This window comes from Lineus longissimus, chromosome 1 (assembly GCF_910592395.1).
Source record: "Lineus longissimus chromosome 1, tnLinLong1.2, whole genome shotgun sequence".
Classification (NCBI taxonomy): domain Eukaryota; kingdom Metazoa; phylum Nemertea; class Pilidiophora; order Heteronemertea; family Lineidae; genus Lineus; species Lineus longissimus.
The window spans coordinates 4,864,022-4,885,581 of record NC_088308.1 but is presented as its reverse complement, the minus strand read 5'-3'; the positions used below and the strand labels follow the sequence as shown (position 1 = coordinate 4,885,581).

Genomic DNA, 21,560 nt, shown 5'->3' with positions numbered 1-21,560 from the left:
AAATTTCCAAGATGTGCCTACTTACGTGATTTTTAGAAAGAAGATCGAAGTCGAGGCTTCCGACCTTGACATCAGCTGTTCCGAGAAAAGGTGAGACAGAACGAGATCAGCCATTTTCAGAAAATTGACAAGAGTGATGCACCACCCATCATAATAATGCCTTTCTCCCTCAAAACACACATCAGTTGAGACAAAGTTATCAAGGTGTGCATGATGTGTTATTAGTTCACATAGCAACAGTCAAATATCAAGGTAATCTGATAATGCATTGCAAAGTTTCAGCTACATGAATGAAGATTGATGAAGTGCAGATTTAGATTCTCGATTCTCTTCTTTTTCTTCCATCCAAAAAAAGACATGAAGGTTCTCATCTAAACAACTCAGCATGGACAATTTTGACCTTGGAGTTTGCGTCGGGTATCCTCTGAAACTGTCCTATTCAGATGTTGAATTGAAACTTCCGCTGCAGTGATGGAATGACTACATTTGTATGTTCTTGTAATTGTTGTCATGGTATGGTATGGTTGTCTCGTCGTCATCGTCATTGATGACGATCGTCACAATGTCCTTCGCCGGCTTCATAGCTTAGTCAAAGACAATGCCGTGTGTTGACCTTTTTGACTAAGATGAAACTGAGCCGGGCCCAAAACAAAGGTGCATACTCCGAGTCCGAACAGGTCAGAAAAAAACTACCCCGCTAACATCTGAGAAAGTTGTGTTGACAAGGAATAGTAACAACTAACGTTGTTTTCTCCTTCAGAAATTTCCTTTAGTTGGACCGAAGCTGGTTAAAGATCCACAACTTCAAAATGGAAACAGACGATCCTGAAGCAGAGGTAGGTCATGCCTGATCTCATATCACATCTCGGATCTTCTATCTGTTGTTTAGAACCACCATAAAGATGCCTTTAGTTGTGACCAAGTCCTTAAAACTTCAAAACAAAACCGTTTTAAAATGCAATATTTCTCCTGTTTGACCCAAATCTAATTCTTTTTAATCAGATGATCTAATGACTATGTATTTTCAGCGTGAGCCTCTGAAGTTTGACATCAAACCAGATGGCCTTCCGCCAGAAATGGGAGATATGTTAAAGAAGATTAAGGAGGTCGCTGAAATGATGCTGTACCATTGGAGGAGTTTCCCAATCACTCTTCCCCCGTCAGTCGTCCAGGCGAGACAAGTTGCTGGTGATAGAGAAGTGAGTAACAGCAGTGCTGTTAACTGAAAGATCTTTGCGCCTCATTTTATTTTTGCGAATTGCATTTTCCTGGCTCGTAGCATGTCTTGAGCGTTCTTCGTTATAAATTGTTGGCTTATTCATGCTTTTCAACATTATCTTTCCAGTTGAACGATAGGCTTACCTTCTCCGACCTGTTCGTGGCTCCCAACTTTGACGAGTTGGAGGAGGTTGCCATGGATGCAAATGGGGAACCGAAAAAGCTGAGCGAAAAACAGCTGGAAGATGTCAAAACATACGGGTAAGATGTCTGAATATCTTGAAGATTGTTTTCCCTAATTGAGCTAGAGACCCAATCATATCACTTCCTCATGTAGTCAGATTGTACCAGGCTGCTGTCGTCCTACTCCTATGGTGAGGTGTTGCAACTTTGGACACTAAAATGGTATCCCACAAACCAGATTTGTCTCTCGGTAACATTTATCATTCAGAATATAACCCTTAGTGACAATGTCTCATCTTCTTTCGCACTTTACATTTTCAGGGAATTTGAGGTGGACAGCATCAACTTCCCCGGCCAGATTCACAAGTGGCGCTTAACAATGCTGTTACAGAAAGGGACGGACAGGTCCCGAGATTCATTACTCCATGTAAGTTTCCTTGTAACTGAGCAGTCCAATATGGTTCTACTGTACCAGCATTGCATATGACCAGACATTGCTCTTGGCACAGATTTGATCATGTCAGTGGGATAACCGTGTACATGGTAGCTGCAGAAATTACATTCATGTAACTATTCAAACGTTTGTTTTCAGGACACTGCCAAAGCTTTGAGATTGTCTATCATCACAGCCAGGAACCGCTTTTACTCACATTTCTTCAGTCTTTCACAGTCACTCAGAGGCATTCTAGACAGCTTCTATTTACTCCTAGGTAAGTACTATTCACTGAATATTACTTGTTCAACTGTCTCTTGCCGTTGACTTAAAGGAAAAAACGGAATACTAAAAGAGAGTGTCAAATGGTGGTAGTTCCAGTCAATAACATTGTTTCCCCAAGGCATCTCTGAATTAGAAAGATGGTTTTTCCTTGCAGATTTCGATCACCGATCCCCAAGCACACGCCTAGTCCTAGACATCTCTTTTCCCCCTCTGACCAAATTACTATGTCTGATCCTCCAATCTTGATTAACTGTGAAGGTCTTCCTGCTTTTACAGACTTTGTGGTCAGTTACAGTTGCTGAGCCAATGACTTACCTCGAAATCCAGTGACTGTAAAAACCACACTGTTTCCTGTGATCACAGTGGTTTCCTGCTGTCAGTGAAAACATAGCTAGAGATTGGCTGAAGAATAGCATATAACTAACTTGCCAACCTTTTTCATTTTCAGATATCTTGCTCGGTATGCCGTCAACTACACCCGGTGATATTGGTACTAAAATCAGAGAAGAGCACACGAAACATCTCATTGCAGAAATGGATATCAAGGTAGGAGAGGATGGCTGCATTGGCTATGTTAGGTGCACACTTTGAATACTGAAAAAGTTAGAGGCTTGCCTTAAATCACTCTGAAATCCAGTTTTGAAATCTGTTTGCACATTTTACATGTTTTGGTAGTTGGCTCCCATTTTAGTGGACACAAAAATCTCTTATCAAATTGTCCAAAAGCAATTGATTTAAAAGTCAAGTGAGTTGCCCACTGTCACACATTTGGGTTGAAAATAACAGTGTCATTTTTTTGCAGTCGAACTGCAAGAAGGAGTTCAGCAACTTCTGTGAATATGTGCGTGAGAAGAGCAAACAACTGGAAGCCGAAAAACACAAGGTTGGTGAATTGACTTAGCGCAGTGATGTACGCCCCAATAGGTCTTCTGAGGGCAGTTTCAAATGTAGGCTGTCTTTAACAATTTGACTCCATCATTGTCAGCATCAGTTAAATGAATGATGCATTTTCAGTTTGGGCTTAGACTCAATCGCCTGTATGTTTTCACTTCATTGTAAACTTTTGAAAGTTTGAATCAATTCTTATAACAACAATGGTAATGTATCATTTACTTCCTTTGCAGACGATTGATCTTCGACCGCCGCTGGTACCTTACAATTACCAGACGCCCCAAGGGCAGGAGATCGACCTTCGACTTTTCAACAATGATCTGATGAAAAAGTCACACAACCTTCTGAAAGAGATTCTTGAACGTGAAGCCAAGGGCTGGTATGTTCAGTATAAGGAGCAGATTCTTCAAGATTTGAGAGGTACATATATCTATTTACTTTTTCCAGCCCCTCCTCAGGGAATCTTCCTGATTTTGATTTCAAAAGTAAGACTGAGATAAGAATGTAAAATTGCTGAAGAGAACATATTCTAATTTGCACCTTCCGCTGGGATAGCAATGGACTCCAAGTTAAAAAAAATAATCCATACTCCTGATTTTGTTTCACTGGTGAGCATGGTCCAGGTAATTTGAATCTTCTGTACCTGGTTTATCTGTGTCATGTACCATGGGCTAGTGATATTGTCTTCATTTATATCGTTGAAACTTACAACTAAAACATTGATAATTTCAGGCAAGAATTTGTCGCAAGATGAGATTTCGCTGCAGGTGAATAACGCCATCATGGAGGAGTACCTGAGGAGAGTTTATAGTGCAATATTGAGTAGTGAGGATGTGGAGAACCTGTCTCCTGGATTGGGTGAGTCCTTGACAAACAGTACTGTCAAAAAGGTGCTGTTTAAAGGAACTTTCCTAGGAAGCTTGTCAAGTTAGTTTGTTGTGAGTGATGTGTCCAATAGTCCTGAAGGATTCATAGTTTATGCATGTGAAAACATTGTCAAGTTTTTTTCGTAATTCCGGTTTGAAATCAGGTTAAATACATATTTCACAATGATTTTTTGGAAGATGAAGGAACCGATTGTAATTGGGTATATAACTCGCCCTACGTTTTCATTCTTTCAGGCCTACTACTCGTGCAGCAGGCCAAAGCTGTACTCATAATGACCAAGGCTGCTGAAAATGTCAAAATCAAAATCGTGAAACACAAGGAAGAATTGAAGACACACCTTCAGAAGACATACCCTGTTCGTTCAAGGATCCGAGCGTGGGTCAATGAGAAACTCAATGAATTCGAGGTTGGTTTTAGCACTAATCATCCCACAGCCAATTCACATATATAAAATACGCTGAGATGCGATTGGCATTCATTGGTTTCAGCTCCCTGATTAAACTGAACTCGCAGTCATGAAGTTGTCGACATTTACATAAATGTGCTGCCAGCTTCATGGTTAAGATAATTAGAATGGACCATAAGATGTTCGTATGGTTTTTTGATTAATGCTCCCCTGATGATTCATCTCATTGCAACTGATGATCTAATAGGGATATTTATTTTGAATGAAGCTATTCATCTGTTTTAAACTCTCCTTTTCAGAAAGAGTTCATTTCTCAGAACCAGTTCTCAGTACACGAGGAGTCCATTCAGAAATGTCGAGAGGCTGGCTTGGAACAATCAGTCTATTTCCTGCAGAGGGATTTGAATTTTATGAAGGAGGTAATGAATTAAACTGTATAAACTTGTAAGCAGCATCCATAAAAATCAATGGTAAAAGCTTTATGGGAAATGGTCCCTGCATGTAGCTACAATTATACCAAAGGTTGTCAGATTTTGCAGTAGTTTTCTATGAGAAGTTGAACATTATTGGTATCAACTATAAAGTAATAAGCAATGATACCAAAAGAGGAAAAACAAGGAGGCTGATAGCTGGGCTCTCCAACTTCTCCTCAAATCAGCTTGTTGCTAAAGACCTCTGATGTAAAGACTTCTTGGTAATTTTTCAGAGAGAACCATTCCTGAGGAAAGAACTCCTGAAGATCCGGTACCCAACCCGAGAGTACTATTTCCACACCCGCACCTGGCTGCCGAGGAACTGGGTCGTAAAGCGCCATCTACATGGAGAATCTGAGGTTATTCCTACCGTTATTGTTGAAACCCCGACTGCCATCACTGCTCCACGATCTGGCCCCAACCAGGTGAGAATATATTCATAAGTGCTGATGATTATTTATCTATTTAAAAATACATTTCATCTTCTTCCTGGTGTTGATTTCATTTTCTATAAATTCAGAAGTTTGAAAATGTTTTTTCCTCTGTGTCAATTTGATGCATGCATTCTGGACCCTTCAGGGATTACCATTGATACAAAAACCTTAGATGGTCACCCCTAGTTTCCCTGTGAAGAATTCATCCTTGGAGGGTTCAGTTGGAATTCTTCAAATCTTTAACGACATCTGACTCTACGATGCATTGCTTTTCATTAAGTCATATCTTGGTGTTGGATTTAATTTTGATGTTATTGATGTTTCACTACAATCTGGGGTCTGTCCGTGGTGACTGGGTCCTACCCCATCTCTGGTTTCCTGAAAAGCTATCTAGGGAAGTTGGGCCTACATAATTTGCTTCCTATATAGAAGCTAGGGCGTTGTAAGAAACTATGACAATTCATGCCACATTGCTTCCCAAATGAGAAGAAAAATGTTATAATTATGATTATAATCATCAGTCATCATAACTTGGACAGAACCCTTTATATCACTTTCATCTCTGTGTTCATGTAGGATTGCATACATGTGCTGCTTTCATTTTGAAACATCCATGAACATAAAATCTTAGCCCAACAGGCATAAGTTACACCACCGCTTTGCTTGAATAGGTTTTTCTTCGGTTTTGTCCTTTGGAGTCCAAATACAAGGGCAGTTGCTAGAACATAACTTTACACATGTATACAATCCTTAGTTGGTTGTAATTTATCACTCTTTTTCTTACGTTTTCCTTTTATTAACTGTACAGGAGAATAACGGGGGTGAAGAATATTCAACGATTGTATGTTCATCAATTAGTATTTATATAGTATTCTTTTTTTGTGCATCTCGCCCAAGAAAAACTTGGTCTCTTCAGCTGGTTTCTCTAAAGGGGCGCTTGGTGTTGGCGAGCTTGTTTTTAACGTCTTGAGCCTCAAGTTGAGTCTTGTCATCTGATGAGTCCCACATTAGATCTGTGAGGTTTTGTTTGCTTCATTGATCCCTATGCAACCTTGATTACATGTACAGTTGAACCCGGTTGGCGACCATCTCGGTAATGGGGTGATCCTGCTTTGACCAAGATTCTCTGGTCCCTTTACATGGTTTCCTTTACATGTATCTGCTGCTTTGATTTCCTGTGGTGGCACTACCTTTTACCTAAACACACAAAAGAAACCGTTACGGCTTTGGAAAGATGGCATTCTTGTTAATACTCAGCATGACTGTTTTGACTTTTGTGTCGATTATTTTTTGAGAAAAAGATTGACATCATGTATTTTAAGACAAAATTTAGTCTAAAGCCCAGAACCAAATGCAGCCAATGTGAATTGGGAATAGCTGTAGAGGGATACCGTTATTCTGATACAGGTTGCCCTATGTTTTCTTGTACCACTCACGAAAGCCAAAGTTACTTCGGTAGTCTAATAAAGAGCATACTAAAGCTTCAAGGGTAAACATTCACACACTTCCGATGTGCTCATAGTAAGCGGATTTGTTAATATTTACCCTTGATGGCTGAAGATGATGTTAAATTGGGCTTGGTTTTTGCTCACAGTTTTGCTCCACACCAGCATTGGAACACATTTATTGTATTTTGCATGCCCTTGATTTGACTTTAAGATTATGCACAGCATGATTGAATTTCCTGAATCATTTTTGCACTGTTTAGTTGGATTGTTTGTTTTATGTTACACACTATTCCCCAGTACAACTATCGTTAATTCATCAGGGATAAGTCGATTTCTCGGTAATGCAGTTTTCCCTAAGATTCATTTAGATATTTCTTGCTAAAGTCTGCCACCCTCTCAATTCATTTACAGCCATCGCCAACTGGCGCGGGGAACTATGAGCCAGTATTAACTAACCCTAATGTCTTGAATGACACAGTGGTATGTCTTTTATTCGCAGAGTGCATTGATATCCATGTAAATTGATCCATACACTGCTTTTATCACAATATAAATAGTTTTAAGTTAACTTTAAATATTTCATGTAGATTTACGTATACATAACAAACTATCTTTATAATAAGAATATGAGTAGCTGAAAGTTGATATTGTAAATTTTAACAAACATCAACAGACTTCAATGTTTGAACATCATCATTACTGATGACAAAAATATTGAATATAGTGTAACAAACATCATCAGTTTTGGTAACAAACATCAAACATTCCTGTTAACAAACATCAATGTTTATGGTAACAAACATAATGAAACAATTGTAAAATGATCATCACTATCAGCTCTACCAGTACCAGTACCAGTACCAGTACCAGTACCAGTAGCAAATTTACAGTTTCTTTAGCTCTAGTGAGGTCAATGGTATGAACACACACTTCAATTAGATCCATTGATCCTGTGCCAACCTTGGTCAAGTGTCAAACACCTGTAAATATGTACATGTATTAGCATATGTCACACTGCACTGTAAACATTAGTTTCACAAGACCAATTATGTAGCCAAATTGTTGTTTTGCTCTTCTTGGTGGTGGTTGTTCTGTTCTAAATCCTTACTGCTGGGAAGTGTGAGGTTGCAGCGGGTCAGTGGTCCACTTTGTGTATTCTTTCCGATGACTCCCCTACAATATCTTTTTTGTTGGTACCTATCTAACCTTACTTTGTGGTGTTTCAATTGATTATGAAAGGAAACCTTTTAACATCTTTTATGTCCTTTACTAATCATGTCCGACTCACTATTGTCAAGTATGAAGTTTATCAATATTGATGGCAAGGGTGTCATTGAATTTAGTGAAAAGGAAAATATGTAGTACTGCTTTGTGAAATCATACAACATCATTCTATCCCAGCTTTTAGTTCAAGTGGCTTTAATAAAATATTTATAAAACATTTTGATTGCTCCTTTATATGTAGATTTGGCTGTTCCTACATTGATTCATATGGCGCAGTAGCTGAAAATGCATGATAATAGAGCTACCTCTAACTCCACTGAGAGAGCACCCTGACCATAAAGCAGATCTTGAAGCCACTGGTTGGAAAGACATTCATCTTCCGTACTCAGTGACCAGTATTACTCTTTGTACATGTCTTGATTATACTGCTTGTTTTGAGAACCGATGTCACTTATTATCATTTTCTCTTCCCCCAGCCGACATTCTCAGTACACAAGCACATTGATAGGAAGACAACAAGTCGCTACCCTTTCTGGAGGTGGATGAACTACATGCACAGGACGTGGTCCTGGACTTGGAATGCAATGTTCTGGCTCGGGGTATGTGGAGAGAAAGCCTTGAATACTATGATCTGTTCTTGTTCACATGTCCGCTAAAGTTGTCGTCACTCGGTGAATACACCACCCTAGAAATCGCAGTCATCTGCATCATCACACAGGGGGTGTATGCTTTGGAATAAGGAGACTTAAGATATTCAGATTTCTGTTTCTAGTCTACGGTACAGAGTTGTTTAAAGTTTTCCAACATGTCTGAACAAGTTTGGAGGATGCCAATTTTGTGATTTCGCACCAATTGCCGTCTACATGCAGCTCTCAGTTACTCTTATCTCTCAAGCACAAACAAGATAAGTTATGGATTGATTTCAGTGGTTGTTGTCTTGCAAGGTTGGATATCACTGTTCTAGCTGACCGCCTCTAAATGTCCAAAATTGTCTTGTTACTTTCAGCTTGTTATTCCTTGGTGCAGCCCTGTCAGTCTTCGTGCACTGTTCTTCGTGGAGCCATTCATGCCAGATCTGGAGCTGAGCCAAGTCAATGTGAGTAGAACCACTCGATAAAGGAAACCCTTGGGTCGCACGAATGCTGTCTTGGGAGGTGTCCAGATTACAGGGGTCAAAGTGAATGGAAAGATCTAATTCCAGAGAAAAATCAGTATTTTCCTTAACATAGTGTGACCTGCTTTACAGTAGTACAGCTGTACTGAAGTCAAATTGAATGAAAATTACACATTCTGAACCAATACCTGGGTCCTTAATAGAGGGGATGTCCTGCTTAAACACAGGGGGTTTACTGAATGGATGTTCTACTGTTAATTGGATGTATTGCAGAGTGGAGTGCTCATACATGATTGTCATTTCAGGGTACACTATGTCCGAAGCCAGCATCCAAGACGCATACCCTTGTTTCGCGGCTGAGGTCATTGTGGCGGCATGTTCGAGCATCGAGAGCACATTTTGAAAGTGAGCCAGATACAGGTCAGTGTATTTGTCTTGATTTGAGTGTGTTGATGGAGTTGGGAGCGGGTTTGGCCTGTCTCAGGCTTTTATAAAGTAGAGAATGCCCAGATCTTGAATGTCAACCCCTCCCAGTACTTTACTTGTTAGACAGCAGGTTACCAACCAACCCAAAGTTAATTTCTATTCAGGGTGCAATTCCTCTATAAAGTCTTAACCAAGATATATTCACAGCCATCGTAATTTTTTTCCTCTTGGTTCTAGGTTTTCTTGGAAAACATTTTACTCGCCACTGCAACCGCATTTGGAACTTCGTGTTCAAGGGTGCCTTTGGTAGTTTTGGACTTGTCTTGTGCTTCCCCCTGGTGTGCATTGTGTCATCGCTGTTGTCAATGATAGCGGCTCTTACAACACCTTTATGGTAAGTATGCGATGGTCAACTCTTCAACATGAAGAAAGTGTATGACACGATCTTCTCTTCAAAACCTAGGTTATTGAAAGTATCATGTCTTTCATCAAAATATAAGGTCTCCTTTGAAATGACTTTTTGAGCTACTTGTTGAGATTAAGTGTTGTAGACACGGGATTGGAACACTTTATGACATGTATCCCAAAGTTTTGTAAGACTTCAGGTCAAGACTTCTTTTACACCATTCCCCATGTTTGGGAGATCAGTAAATAAGCAGCTGTACCTCAGCACTCCCAAAAGGAGAGAAGGAGATTGTCTAGTTCGTGACAAGGGCAGATTCTAATCAGTTTCCAGTTCAATTCTCTACCACTCCACCAAATACTCATCTCGTGTTCTCTGATCTTGTTCTAGGATGCCGTTCATCACGCTATTGGTCCACCTGGCTGCAGTCCTCTTCTTTGACTTTGACAATCCCAGTAAGTACTCTGGCAGGAATTGGCCACAAACAGCTCTACCATACCTCCATTCATCATGAGTCTTGGAGGATATCAATGTAAATAAGTGGGTACCAGTTATATTACACTGTGAGATAGAGCTCAGTAGGCCACCACAGCTTACAAATGTCATGCCTGGCATTGGATATTCAGTCTATGTTTCCTGCGAATCTGACCATCCGTGTTGTGCCGTCCCTGGATAACGATACCAATACTTCAGATTTTTCTTCCAGGGCTTGAAAATAACAACATCATCCTGATTGGTGAGGCCATCTTTTGGAGGTTTATTTTCCTAGGAATCTTGCAGCCTATAGGAGCGTTACTAGGAGGGCTGATCTGCTGCCCCATAGCATCGGTCTTCATGCTGTTTGGTAAGCAGACGTATTCTACTCAACTGTGTGCCTCGCATGTATAAGGTCTTGATTAAACTGGTTTTCAGATCAGAAGATGAATATCAAATTGCCCAACTTTATGCATATCCAGTTTGCTATCTTTTGAGCCTACGCCTTGAGGGATGGACAAAGGAGCTCTGCCATGTGTCATGTTTCATTGTCACCTTTTCCTATTAAGGCTGGGACCTCTGTCTGTTCTCTGGTGAAGCTGTCCTCCCTAACAATAAAGCGTTCTAAATATGCTCAGTTTGCATTGTCTTTGAACAACTGGTGTTGTCAAGTAGATTGAGATCGTGACGGTGGGTGTCTTGAATCATATCTGTCTGATTATTATTCTGACAACTTTAATGAAGTCATAATGAATATCCTGTTTGATATATCTGTCATGTCTTTTCAGGTGGTGTCCTCCGATACGGCTTTCGTAGGATCTGGGATGTGTTCATGTTCCACGCAGTCATCAAGAGATTGGCCCGCATTCCCTCGAGTGATTCGTTTGTGGCTCGCAGGGTAGAAGGACCAGGACTTGCATCAAACTTCTTCTATCAGGTAGGACGATTATTTTATGAGCAATTTTCCTTTTTTTGAACCTTGAAAAAAAAGAAGATCGAGATAATGGGCGTAAGCTTTGACTTCTAATACCAGATTGAATTTTAAGACTTTGATAGTCCACCTTGGACATGTTGGAAGAAAATCTAACCAATGTTTCTACATGTGAATTTAAATGTGTATTATTATTAAGAAGTGTTTTGGTTTTAGATACATGTTGACTGCAGTGGAAACATCAGGGCCTACTACCTCTGAGGTCCTGGGTTCGATTCCCAGTCGGTCCCTGTATACTCATGTGATAATGAGGGTGACTCTCTTTGACAGTGTAGGTTTACAGTACAAAGTGCTCAAATATGGTCTAAGGATCCGATAATTAGCCAAGTTGGCTCATTTGCTCTCGACTCCATATGTAAAATATTCTTTTTAGATTCAATCAGAGCAAGCTCTAGCTGCAGTAGAAGCCAAGATGGAGCAGCAGGAGCTACAAGCCTGGGGAGAGAACGTGCGCAAACAGATTGAGAAGCCTGTCGATGCTTATCGAGATTTTGCCGAAAAGGGCTTCAAACCTTTCTCGGCGAAGCTGTCCCAGACGGGAGTCTTTGACAGACTCATGCAGGAGACCTGGACACTCACCAATGAATTGGATCAGAAGATCGCAAAGTAAGATTGTTTTGTGATTAAATATGACTTTCCTTCTTATGTATTAGCTCTAAAGAAAGTATTGCTTTTTAGCTCACCTCTTAGCAGAGGTGAGCTTATCCCATACCGTGGCGTCCGTCGTCCGTCGTCGTCGTCGTCGTCGTCCGTCGTCCGTTAGCAGGGCACGTTTCGTAACTGTTAGAGCTATTGAGTTGAAACTTGGTACACATGTACCCTTATGTAATGACACCTTGGAGACCAAGTTTCGGTCAAATTCGTTTCATAGTTTGGCCACCAGGGGGCCAAACGTTAAAAGTGAAAATATGCAATATCTCCCTTAATAGTAGTCGGGAAATTTTGAAAAAAATATGGTAGGTACTTCTAGCAAAGGTGCATCATATATCCTCCGGGTTTTTGATTTGACCTCCTTTTCAAGGTCACAAGAGGTCAAATGGTGTAAATTGGCCGTTAGGATGTAACGATGGCACGTTTCTAAACTGCAATGACTATTGATACCAAATTTGGTACACATTCACCCCTTAGTCAGGTGATCTCAGGGACCGAAGTTTGGTCCAATATGATTCACCACTTGACCACCAGGGGGCAAAATCCAAAAACCTTAAAAATGTGATTATTCCTTAACTTCTTGCCCGATTGCCACCAATTCGATATCATGGGTACATCTAACCACCATACAGTATATGTCACACAGGTTTTTAATTTGACCTTCTTGTCAAGGTCACAGAGGTCAAATGGCGTAAATTCGCCGTCAGGCTGTAACTATGGCACGTTTCTTAACTGCAATGACTATTGATCACAAATTAAGTACACATGTACCCCTTGGTCAGATGATCTCAGGTACTGAAGTTTGGTGCGATCTGATTTGCCGTTTGGCCTCCAGGGAGGGGGCCAATTCCTAAATTCTTCAAAATGCCATTATTCCTAGTAATGACTTGCCCGATTGGCACCAATTTTATATCATAGGTACATCTAATTCTAACAACCATTCAATGTGTCACCCAGGTCTTCTTTGATTTGACCTACTTTTCAAGGTCACAGAGGTCGAATGTACTGTGAATTGGCCATTTTGGGGAAATTGTAATTGCTTGGACCTACATCAAACCTAACACTACATGACACAATACCATGCTCTTTATCCATCTTTCCTCCACGTGAGGTGAGCACAATGGCCCTGGCCATTTCATCTTGATACCCAGGTTCATCTACATGTAGCTTTTCAAACCTTGGTTGAAATCGGGCGAATTTTTGATGTAGGCCAGCAGTATTGTCCACTGAACTATGATGCTACTCAGATGAATGTAATGAAGACATCACTTGTGGAAGTTTATTCATGCAAAGTTTGTCCAGTTAACCTTTCATGATAGAATTCTTTCTTCGTTTTGCAGACATAGGGAGTGTTTGAACCTGGGACTCCTGCCATCTGTGAAAACCAAAGTGAAGTTATCAACCAGAGATATAAAGGTATTGTACTTGCTCCTCAATTGGTTTCAGAAGTTTGACCTTACCTTACAAGAACTTTTTGGTTCTTAAAATGGAAAATTTGCATGATGATTTGCTACAAATAACGAATGTTTTCATTCCAATTCCAGCTCACCATTGCTCAAGCTATGAAACTAGTGCAGGACTTCTATCCGACACATGTGATAGCCAGATTACCAATGGGTGAGGAAGCATTTTGGGAACATAAGGAATTGGAGTTCAGAGATTGGAAGGGCCTGACTTGCCAGATCTTCAGTGAGATTTTCTCACCCACGTTCTTGACACCTTTAGAAGAAATAGACAAGACTTTTAGATTGGAGGTAAGTATTAGACTATGACAGATATAGTATGGTACTGATACTTTAGACTGACATACGTCCTTTTCAGAAGTTGTACACGCCACCTGTTGCTCCCATTGGTCTCCAGAAAAGGTATCTGGTGTATCAAGATACTGGCTGATGATAAAGTCCTGTTCCTTGACAACAAAGCACTACCAGACTAGTTTGAATCTGTGACTTCCGTATTGTAAGTTGGATGCCCTTACCAGTTTACCTCTGTATTCTGTTTGATTTAATATCATCTATGGTTTGTTCTCATAAACAGGTACAGCATTTGAATCTTAGTCGATATGTACACATGCTGAAGTCACTGGAGCTAAGGGACGATCTGGACGTCATCAACGCTATACACACACCAAAAGGAGAACTGGATATCATGAGTCCATTCCTCGAGGCATCGGTATTCGATCCGAGGCGGCATTCACAGGACTATTCAGAGGTGATCCGACGTTCAAAGAGGAAATGGCCGTGGAAGAAACCGCTTCCCTCCCATGAGGACCTGCAGAAGTTGGAGGTACCGCCCCCGGTTCCTCACCCAGTTATGATCACCATATTCATTTACAATAGGTAAGCAGAGGTTGGTGCTGGATAAGTCAATTCAAGACTCAAGTTATCTTGTTGAAACGAAAAAATTTGGTCACCCTCGTTGAGGGGCAGCTCAATCTTGTCATCAGAGTGTCAGGCATTGGATGTTTAAGAGGTAGTACGGACAAGTTTCAGTAATATTCATGTTGTCATTTACCCTAGCAGTAATTCATTTCCTTGACTATTTAGGCAAAATGATCAGCAACAAATTCGGACAGACGACTCTGTCATTTTCACTCGGATCATGCGAGCGGCAAAGAAGACACCCTACACACACCACTCCAGTGTGGGCAGTGCCAGTGATGACTACACCGTGGACCCTGACGACATTGAAACCAGCACTCCGGATCACACGACGACATCAGACCCGGACATCCCAGCGTCGCATCTCGCGATCCAAGAGAGGGCGTTCTCTGACGATAACGTAAGGGTCAATATAGAGTCTTCAGATAGTAGATCAGATGTCGTTTCAGAAACGCGCCGCAGTTCTGAAAATCGGCGGCGAAGTTCCGAGGGTGTTTCATTTGCCATTACCGGCAGACCTGACAATAGTTGTGCAATACCAATAGAACAGTCCCCGGATGATGATGCCACATAGCCAAAAGTTGAGTTCAAAAAGTTTTAATGAACACTGAATCTGTGCCATCGCTTTTTTAGCTGTACATGTATCATCCTGTTCAAAGCCACGAGGATCATGGGACAGGCCCGAGTTTTTTTTCGAGAATTGGTGAAGAAGCCCAACAATGCATGTCACAAATTTCTGTGCATTTAGTGTGAGAGATTGCTGGCTGTTCAAACATATCTGTTGAAAATTGAGATCATGTTTATGTTTCATGACATGATGATTCTTGCTACCTGTAGTGGTTATTTGCTGGTGTCACATTTGACCAGATTTCAAGGAGTCAGCCGTGTCTGGCCGTCATCGCCTTAGTGTTGTCCCTGTGTTGAACTGTGTCGTCATTGAGAATTTGGCGTCAGGGTGACATCACATGAAGTGTGTGATCACATGAAGAACCTCTTTGATGTTTACAGCAGGAACACCCCCTTTTTTGTTCTGTGGACAACGTTTTTTTACCAAATGATACCAAAAAGCGTATTTCAGTCAAAACTTCTCCATTTCCCTTTGGCAGTTGAAGTGCTTTATTCTTTCAGCTAAAAGAGGTCTGTTGTTCAGGGGTGGAAATATCTTTATAGTTCTGAGCTCCCTCTAGGGCAAGTACTGAAAGTCGTTGTCCTGTCAACCTAATTATTGTAAGACACTTTCACCATCCCAGTGAAACCTTACAGAACCCTCATATCACAGTCAATCACTCACTCTATTTATGTTCAATTTTCCTGAGGATGGTTTGCCTACAGTTTGATGTGAGTAATTAAATTTTGAATTCGTGCGCCCAGTTCATGAATTGATCAGTGTGTTGAACTTACGACTAGGGAAGCTCGGTGGTTAGATTCAACTACGTGATTGAAGACTTCTGACTGGGAGGCTGCAGCTGTTAATAAATGGAGCTTGCATCAATGTTCTAGCAATTCAAAAAGGTTACTGATGTTGGAAGCAGTATCTCTCTTGAAGAGGTCTGGAATGCTCTGGAAGCTTGCAATGAACAGGATTCTTGTTATATGACAGGGAAGAAGTGTCCATGAACCATCTTCTTTGTTGATCAGGGTGGTCAAACCCAATAGACCAGGAAAATGTCCACCCTCAATAAAGCTACATGTATATCTCGTCCACATTTATAGTATGTGCACCTGCTCTCCCTTATAACAGATAGTCAATGGCCTCTTCCTCCCTGGAATACACCCAGTTGAGTTGCCCATTGGCTACAGGTCGTTCTTGTGACTTTAAAAGGGGACTTCTTAAAGCTGGCATAATATTTCAATAGTTGGTCAATTCCTCTGGATGTAGCTTACATTTGTACTAGTCTTGCTTGAAGAAGTTTTTGACTATTGGCCTTAGAATCTCAAAATCAGTACTGAGAAGTCTCCCTTTAAAGATATCCATGGAAATTTAAGCATTCAGCTTCAGTCAAGAGCCTGAACAATAACTTATTACTTCGAAATTTTTTGATCTGAAGCAATGCATTGTGCAAGACAAGTTTTTTCATTGCCGTGTTATTTCATCTTGCGGATATGTACGGGAAAATGTATATGTAAATCATATAGACCTGTGAAATCTCTAATGTGCTTGCCAGCATTGAAAACTCGTGTTTACCAGTGCTTGTATAAAGGTGGATCAGTGCATGGTTTCTTGCAGCTGTGTTTTGGGTACGCATACAGCTACAGAGTGTAAAATGGTTTCTAGGAGCTGTGTTTTTGTTACGCATACAGAGCTACAGAGTGTAAAATGTACATGTGGCTTGAGGGTTTTTATTTTTTTACCAGCTTTAATGTGCTTTTATTGTAGCATTGAAGGGCACAGGCCTGCTGCATGATGAGTTGAGATAGCTTTCATGTACCGCTGCAGGCACATCACTACACGTCATTATCAAATAAGAGGCATTATCTTTTCGTTTTCAGTCCTGCTCAATATTTATTATTTATGCTAGCGTGTTTGTGATTCGTTGAAGCAACCTTCATATTTTGCCTCTTATTCTATGAACAATCATGTATTCATATCAGACGTATTGACAAATGATAAGACATCATTATTGTGCTTGTGTCATTTAATTACTAATGTGGTATGATATAAAATGGTGCAAGTTTGGTGCTTTACCCCTTGTCTGGCAAGACAAAATGGGCACCCAACCTTTGAAGAAATATTAGCTTTCAACAGTTCCAGCTATATTAAGGGTGAACAAAGTACTCGCTGGTTCAACAACATGGACCGATGGGAGTGTGATGTGTAATTAACTTCTGAAAGAGCTCCGACTATTTAGTTGCAGTGAGGACATGTAAAGATCATGTTTTTGGGCTTGAAGCGTGCAATTACATTTGTGCCGTTTGCCCTCAAAGATTAATGCATTTACTCGTACATTTTATGTAAAAAATGCATTTGAAGAATTCTTAAGGACTGTTGATGTGGGTATATTTAAATAGTGCATAATATGATATGCTATCAGTGTTCTTCACCTTAAAATATGATGAACTGGTGGTGGTATAATATAACAGGCTCTCAAACACTCAGCTTGTACCTCCCTTTTCGGGCATATTCTCATGTGTTCGCACCTGTGACCCCCTCTTGCCTTCACCTATGGTTTTCTTCTTGTTCTCATATTAACAACTGACATTTGTTCTGTAGACCTTCAACTTCAAGTATAATCTGGGCTTAGCTTGGTGTACGAGCATGGAATTTCAATACAGTACATCAATCATAAATGTAATCAGAGATTTCCCTTTTCAGACCATCTATAAATCTTACACTATTATCATTCGATTGCAGATCACGCTTCTATGTGTCGAATTGCCCTTTGATTGAAGGAATAAAAGTATAACAACAATTTCATTGGCCTGTTTGCACTGTAGCCCAGGCATGCTAGGCCTACACCAAATCACTTCCATGGCTAGGCCTTGGTCTGTAGACTTTATAACTTATTTGATTTGATTTAATTTCCAACGAAGTGGTCTGTGTTGACTGGCGAGGAGGCGAAGATGAATGCATCAGTGCTGCTGAAGTTGTAAAGTTAGCGTGGCCAGTTTGTCAGTGACGACAAATCGAGTGCCAGTATGTTTCTCTTATGCAGTGGTCTGAATCTGCATTGTTCTTGTGAATTCTATGAGGAATGGTATTAATGATCACATGTTCAAATAAATCATTATCATCTTTTGAATATCATTTAAAACAGGGAGGGGGTGAAATTATCATCTGTACTATCGATCTGTCTTTTGTTGTTGGTAGAAGCTGAAAGCATTCGTTGTCTTGTTTGTGCAAGCAGTTCTTTCGGTTGGAATGGAATTTGTCATTGCCTTTGCATGTGATAGAGTTAGTTTTGATTCACACACTGGTAGACCAAGGCACTTAGATTGACATGTAGGGGGGGGGGGAGTAGTTGTCAGTGATTCTTCATTATAAATCTCAATTGCGATAGCAGTGTTTAAAAAACAGCTGACTTGAATTTTGTATAATTTGTGTTCGTTTCATTTTTTGTGTGAAACAGAAGATTGCATTTGTAAATTACGTTCTTTTATCTGTACATATTCACCATGAAGCATTTATTGAAGAACCTAAATTAATGACAATGTTTTAATGGAATTGTAATGTCCTGTTACATCACTGTCTCGTCTCTTAGTTAGGGATATTCGTCAATGTGAGTTTGTGATACATTTTTTGTCACGTGAACATCTTGGTTCACGTTAGATGCAGCATGATTCAGCCATTCACATAAAAAATGACTAGAAAATGCCAGACTTGCACTTTGCTGTAAAGCATACTGCTGCAGTTTTAGCTGGAACACCTGTGCAGATGTTATGCTTTCTTGAAACTGCATGCAAATTGATACTAGACACTTCTTTTAAGTATTGTTTGGGTTTATTAACTGTGTAGACGATTTAGTCGGTTGAGTGGCACCTGTACAAAAGGTCTGTTTTACATGTATAGGCCACGTGAAACAGACACACCAAAACTGGCTAAATAGCGTCTAGATAAGATACTAATATGCTGATGGTCCAGGGTTAGTTTGTTCACATCCCGATCTGCCATAGCTTGGTAAAAAATCGTAAGTTTCCGGCAGCAATGTGAGCACCAGTATATCTTATGCAATCGAGTCAGTAATAGGTGTTTCAGAAGCCCAGTTACATATACCCTGTAGTGCATCCCTGTGCGGTTTGTATCACCTTAGAGTAACCAGACTAGTCTGGCTACTTGAATCCAAATTCCCCCGAGCTGTAAAGCAGTAGGATATTTTTATTGCAGCAACCTGCAATGATTATTGCATTCAACAAATATCTCCAGTTAGTGGTGGTCGTGGTTAATGCTTAGACTACAAGGTTGATCAAACCTAGCAATGATAGTTTTACCAGCAGACAAGTGACATTTTCATTGCTCATCACAACAACAACAACTATCGCAGTTCACTACAACAAAAATCTCCCATTTGTTGGTGCTTTATAGCTCTATATCGGCCTTCTGTATTTAATAAAAAAATGAATTGTAAAGAATTGACTAGTCCAGGTGACATCTTCATTCTTATTGAAACACCCTGTGTAATTTGTCAAGATTACCACAGTATGCACATCCCAAATCCTCACGCTGTCCTAATATCAGTCGCGAAGCATCAATGGCTTATCTCTGTTAAACAGGCACCACTATTTTGGCTGGAACTTGAAATCTGAAAGCAATTAGAATTCCTTCAAAATGAATTGAATTCGCATTTAAAACATAGGAGGCTGTTCTCTGGACTACAAAGAACAGACTCCAACTTTTGAAATTGGCATTGCCTTTGTTTTAAAGGACTTCTAATTGCTTTTTTTGGATTACAAGTTCTGGCCAAAATGGTTGGGCCTTAACTTGATAATTTTGTCAGAAGTTAGGTGCATACATACTGGATACATGTGTATGATACTCTGATTCTTATGTGCTACTGTGCTTTAATAACCATTGGTCTGACAAGTATTGCCAAACATTATATACTCTGTATCATTTGGAGACAAACAAGGTTGGAAATTATCATTTACGTTGAGTTGGCGTTCCTCATGTGAGCTGACTGCTTTCAAAGGCAACTGCTTTCCTACCATGTTGGTGTTTGAACTAAGACCACTCCGGTTTAATACCTTGGATAGCAGGCTCGCTGTCTTACCTTCCTCCCTGATGTGGAAATAAATGTGTTATGTGTATTTTCATAACACCAACCGACCAAAATGTCATCAGTCCTGTTTATAATAGTGATGAGGTGTCAATCTGTAAAATAACCGGCTGGAAGAGTGAAGAAAATGGGAACGGGAAAAGGTCCCAAGTCCATTCGCACCTGTTTATAATAGTGACAAGTTCAGGTGTGTTGACACTTGTTGGTTACAATATGTTGTATCTGATAATCTTATGAGTTTTTTTATTTTCATTTTCCCTTCCTCACACAAAGTAAAGACTGCTTCTCACCTGCTGTCCAAGGCATTAGACTGGTGTCCAGTGGCATAATGTTGTATAGTTTCAAGTGAATGTGCAGAAAGTGGTTAATTAGTCTTTAGTGGATTGTGTTTGTAAACAACTCATCATGGAATGAATACTAAATATATATATTGTAATGATTAATATTTATTCTTGCTTTTGTAGAATCAATCAAAATCTGCAAATAAAAGTTTCCTCATACTAAAAACTGTTACTTTTGTTTGACTTGGATGAGGTGGCAATCCGTAAAATAACCAGCTTGAAGAGTGAGCAAAATGGGAACGGAAAAGTCCCAAGACCATTCGCGCCGTCAGCGTTGGTGTAGCAGGCCAAATAGTCCTGAGGATGAAACGTCCTATGTTATGATTTGATGACAGATTAATGCTATCGGCTAGAGAAACCTAAGGCTTCCATTACATCTGTGTTATGGCGTCAGCATGTGGGCACATTCATCTCTTCAATACATCATTTTTGTTCCACTGACTTGCTCTTTACTATTCGCTGCAACTAGGCGTAAAAACTGATGAAGCTTGGTTGTTGTGACAAGCCTTATTCAGACGACACTGTGGTAATTAGTTTACGGTTACCTTACGACTATGTCAAAGGGAACGTAGGTGTTTGTTTGTAAGGCTTACATTATCCTAGACGCTCGGCTTCATGGATCAAAGAGTTGTTGTGGCAGCAGAAAGAAAATTAAAGTTCTCATTGTCTCGCTATCTACACGTTGTGATACCTGGGAAACGCTACACATTGTGACGTGATGACGGTTTAGCTGTACTGGTTTAACGCCTGTGGCTTCCTTTCTTATTTTCCTTTAAATTCCTTTAGACAACTCAATGAGGAAGCATCATAACATTTGTACCGGGATGCTGGTAGAACCAAAATCCATCTGTCCATCAATATGTCCTTTTGCCCCGTACCTCGCACTCGCAGCTAAAGAATTCAGTCTTAGTCCAATATGACACGGGACACATGGCCCAAATTCATAAAGGGCGTTTAAGGGTTAGACATGTACAACTTCTCTCTAATCAGTTTCAGGGCCTATTCATATTCTGTGAAGATTCACATGAAGGGCCAGAATCTGTCTATTCAGTAGTTAAATGCTGTTTTAAGCTAAACACCCTTTATGAATTTGGCCCATGGACTATTGTCTAAAAAAAACAAGGCCCGCTCGCATTTAGGCCTAAATGCCATTGTTCTACTGTCTTATCAGAGGGTTGCAATGGG

The 21,560-nt window shown here is 40.2% G+C and overlaps 1 protein-coding gene across 5 annotated transcripts; it reads left to right on the top strand.

Annotated features, from left to right (window-relative positions):
- The first annotated feature begins 127 nt into the window (after window positions 1-127).
- Window positions 128-20,527, top strand: LOC135486100 (uncharacterized). 5 transcript variants are annotated; one of them, XM_064768624.1, is made up of 27 exons: window positions 128-252; window positions 761-836; window positions 1,029-1,199; window positions 1,346-1,479; window positions 1,723-1,828; window positions 1,994-2,111; window positions 2,568-2,665; window positions 2,922-3,002; window positions 3,244-3,430; window positions 3,743-3,868; window positions 4,132-4,304; window positions 4,604-4,723; window positions 5,011-5,202; window positions 6,020-6,052; window positions 7,071-7,139; window positions 8,360-8,482; window positions 8,890-8,979; window positions 9,303-9,417; window positions 9,661-9,817; window positions 10,217-10,281; window positions 10,533-10,670; window positions 11,089-11,237; window positions 11,665-11,897; window positions 13,283-13,358; window positions 13,487-13,696; window positions 13,980-14,281; window positions 14,489-20,527. In XM_064768624.1, the coding sequence occupies exons 2-27, from the start codon at window positions 810-812 to the stop codon at window positions 14,895-14,897; spliced, it is 3,702 nt and encodes a 1,233-aa protein (XP_064624694.1). In that variant the 5' UTR covers window positions 128-252; window positions 761-809; the 3' UTR covers window positions 14,898-20,527. The 5 variants fall into 5 exon arrangements, with proteins under 5 accessions (XP_064624694.1, XP_064624711.1, XP_064624719.1 ...); XM_064768633.1 differs by having other exon boundaries at window positions 141-204; XM_064768641.1 differs by lacking the exon at window positions 6,020-6,052.
- Window positions 20,528-21,560: the final 1,033 nt, after the last annotated feature.

Bases quoted from the DNA above. Each gene is read 5' to 3' on its own strand.
- LOC135486100 (XM_064768624.1), top strand. From the start codon at position 810: ATGGAAACAGACGATCCTGAAGCAGAG. The intron at 2,112-2,567 runs GTAAGTACTATT...TTTCATTTTCAG, and splicing joins CAGCTTCTATTTACTCCTAG to ATATCTTGCTCGGTATGCCG. The intron at 11,238-11,664 runs GTAGGACGATTA...TATTCTTTTTAG, and splicing joins CATCAAACTTCTTCTATCAG to ATTCAATCAGAGCAAGCTCT.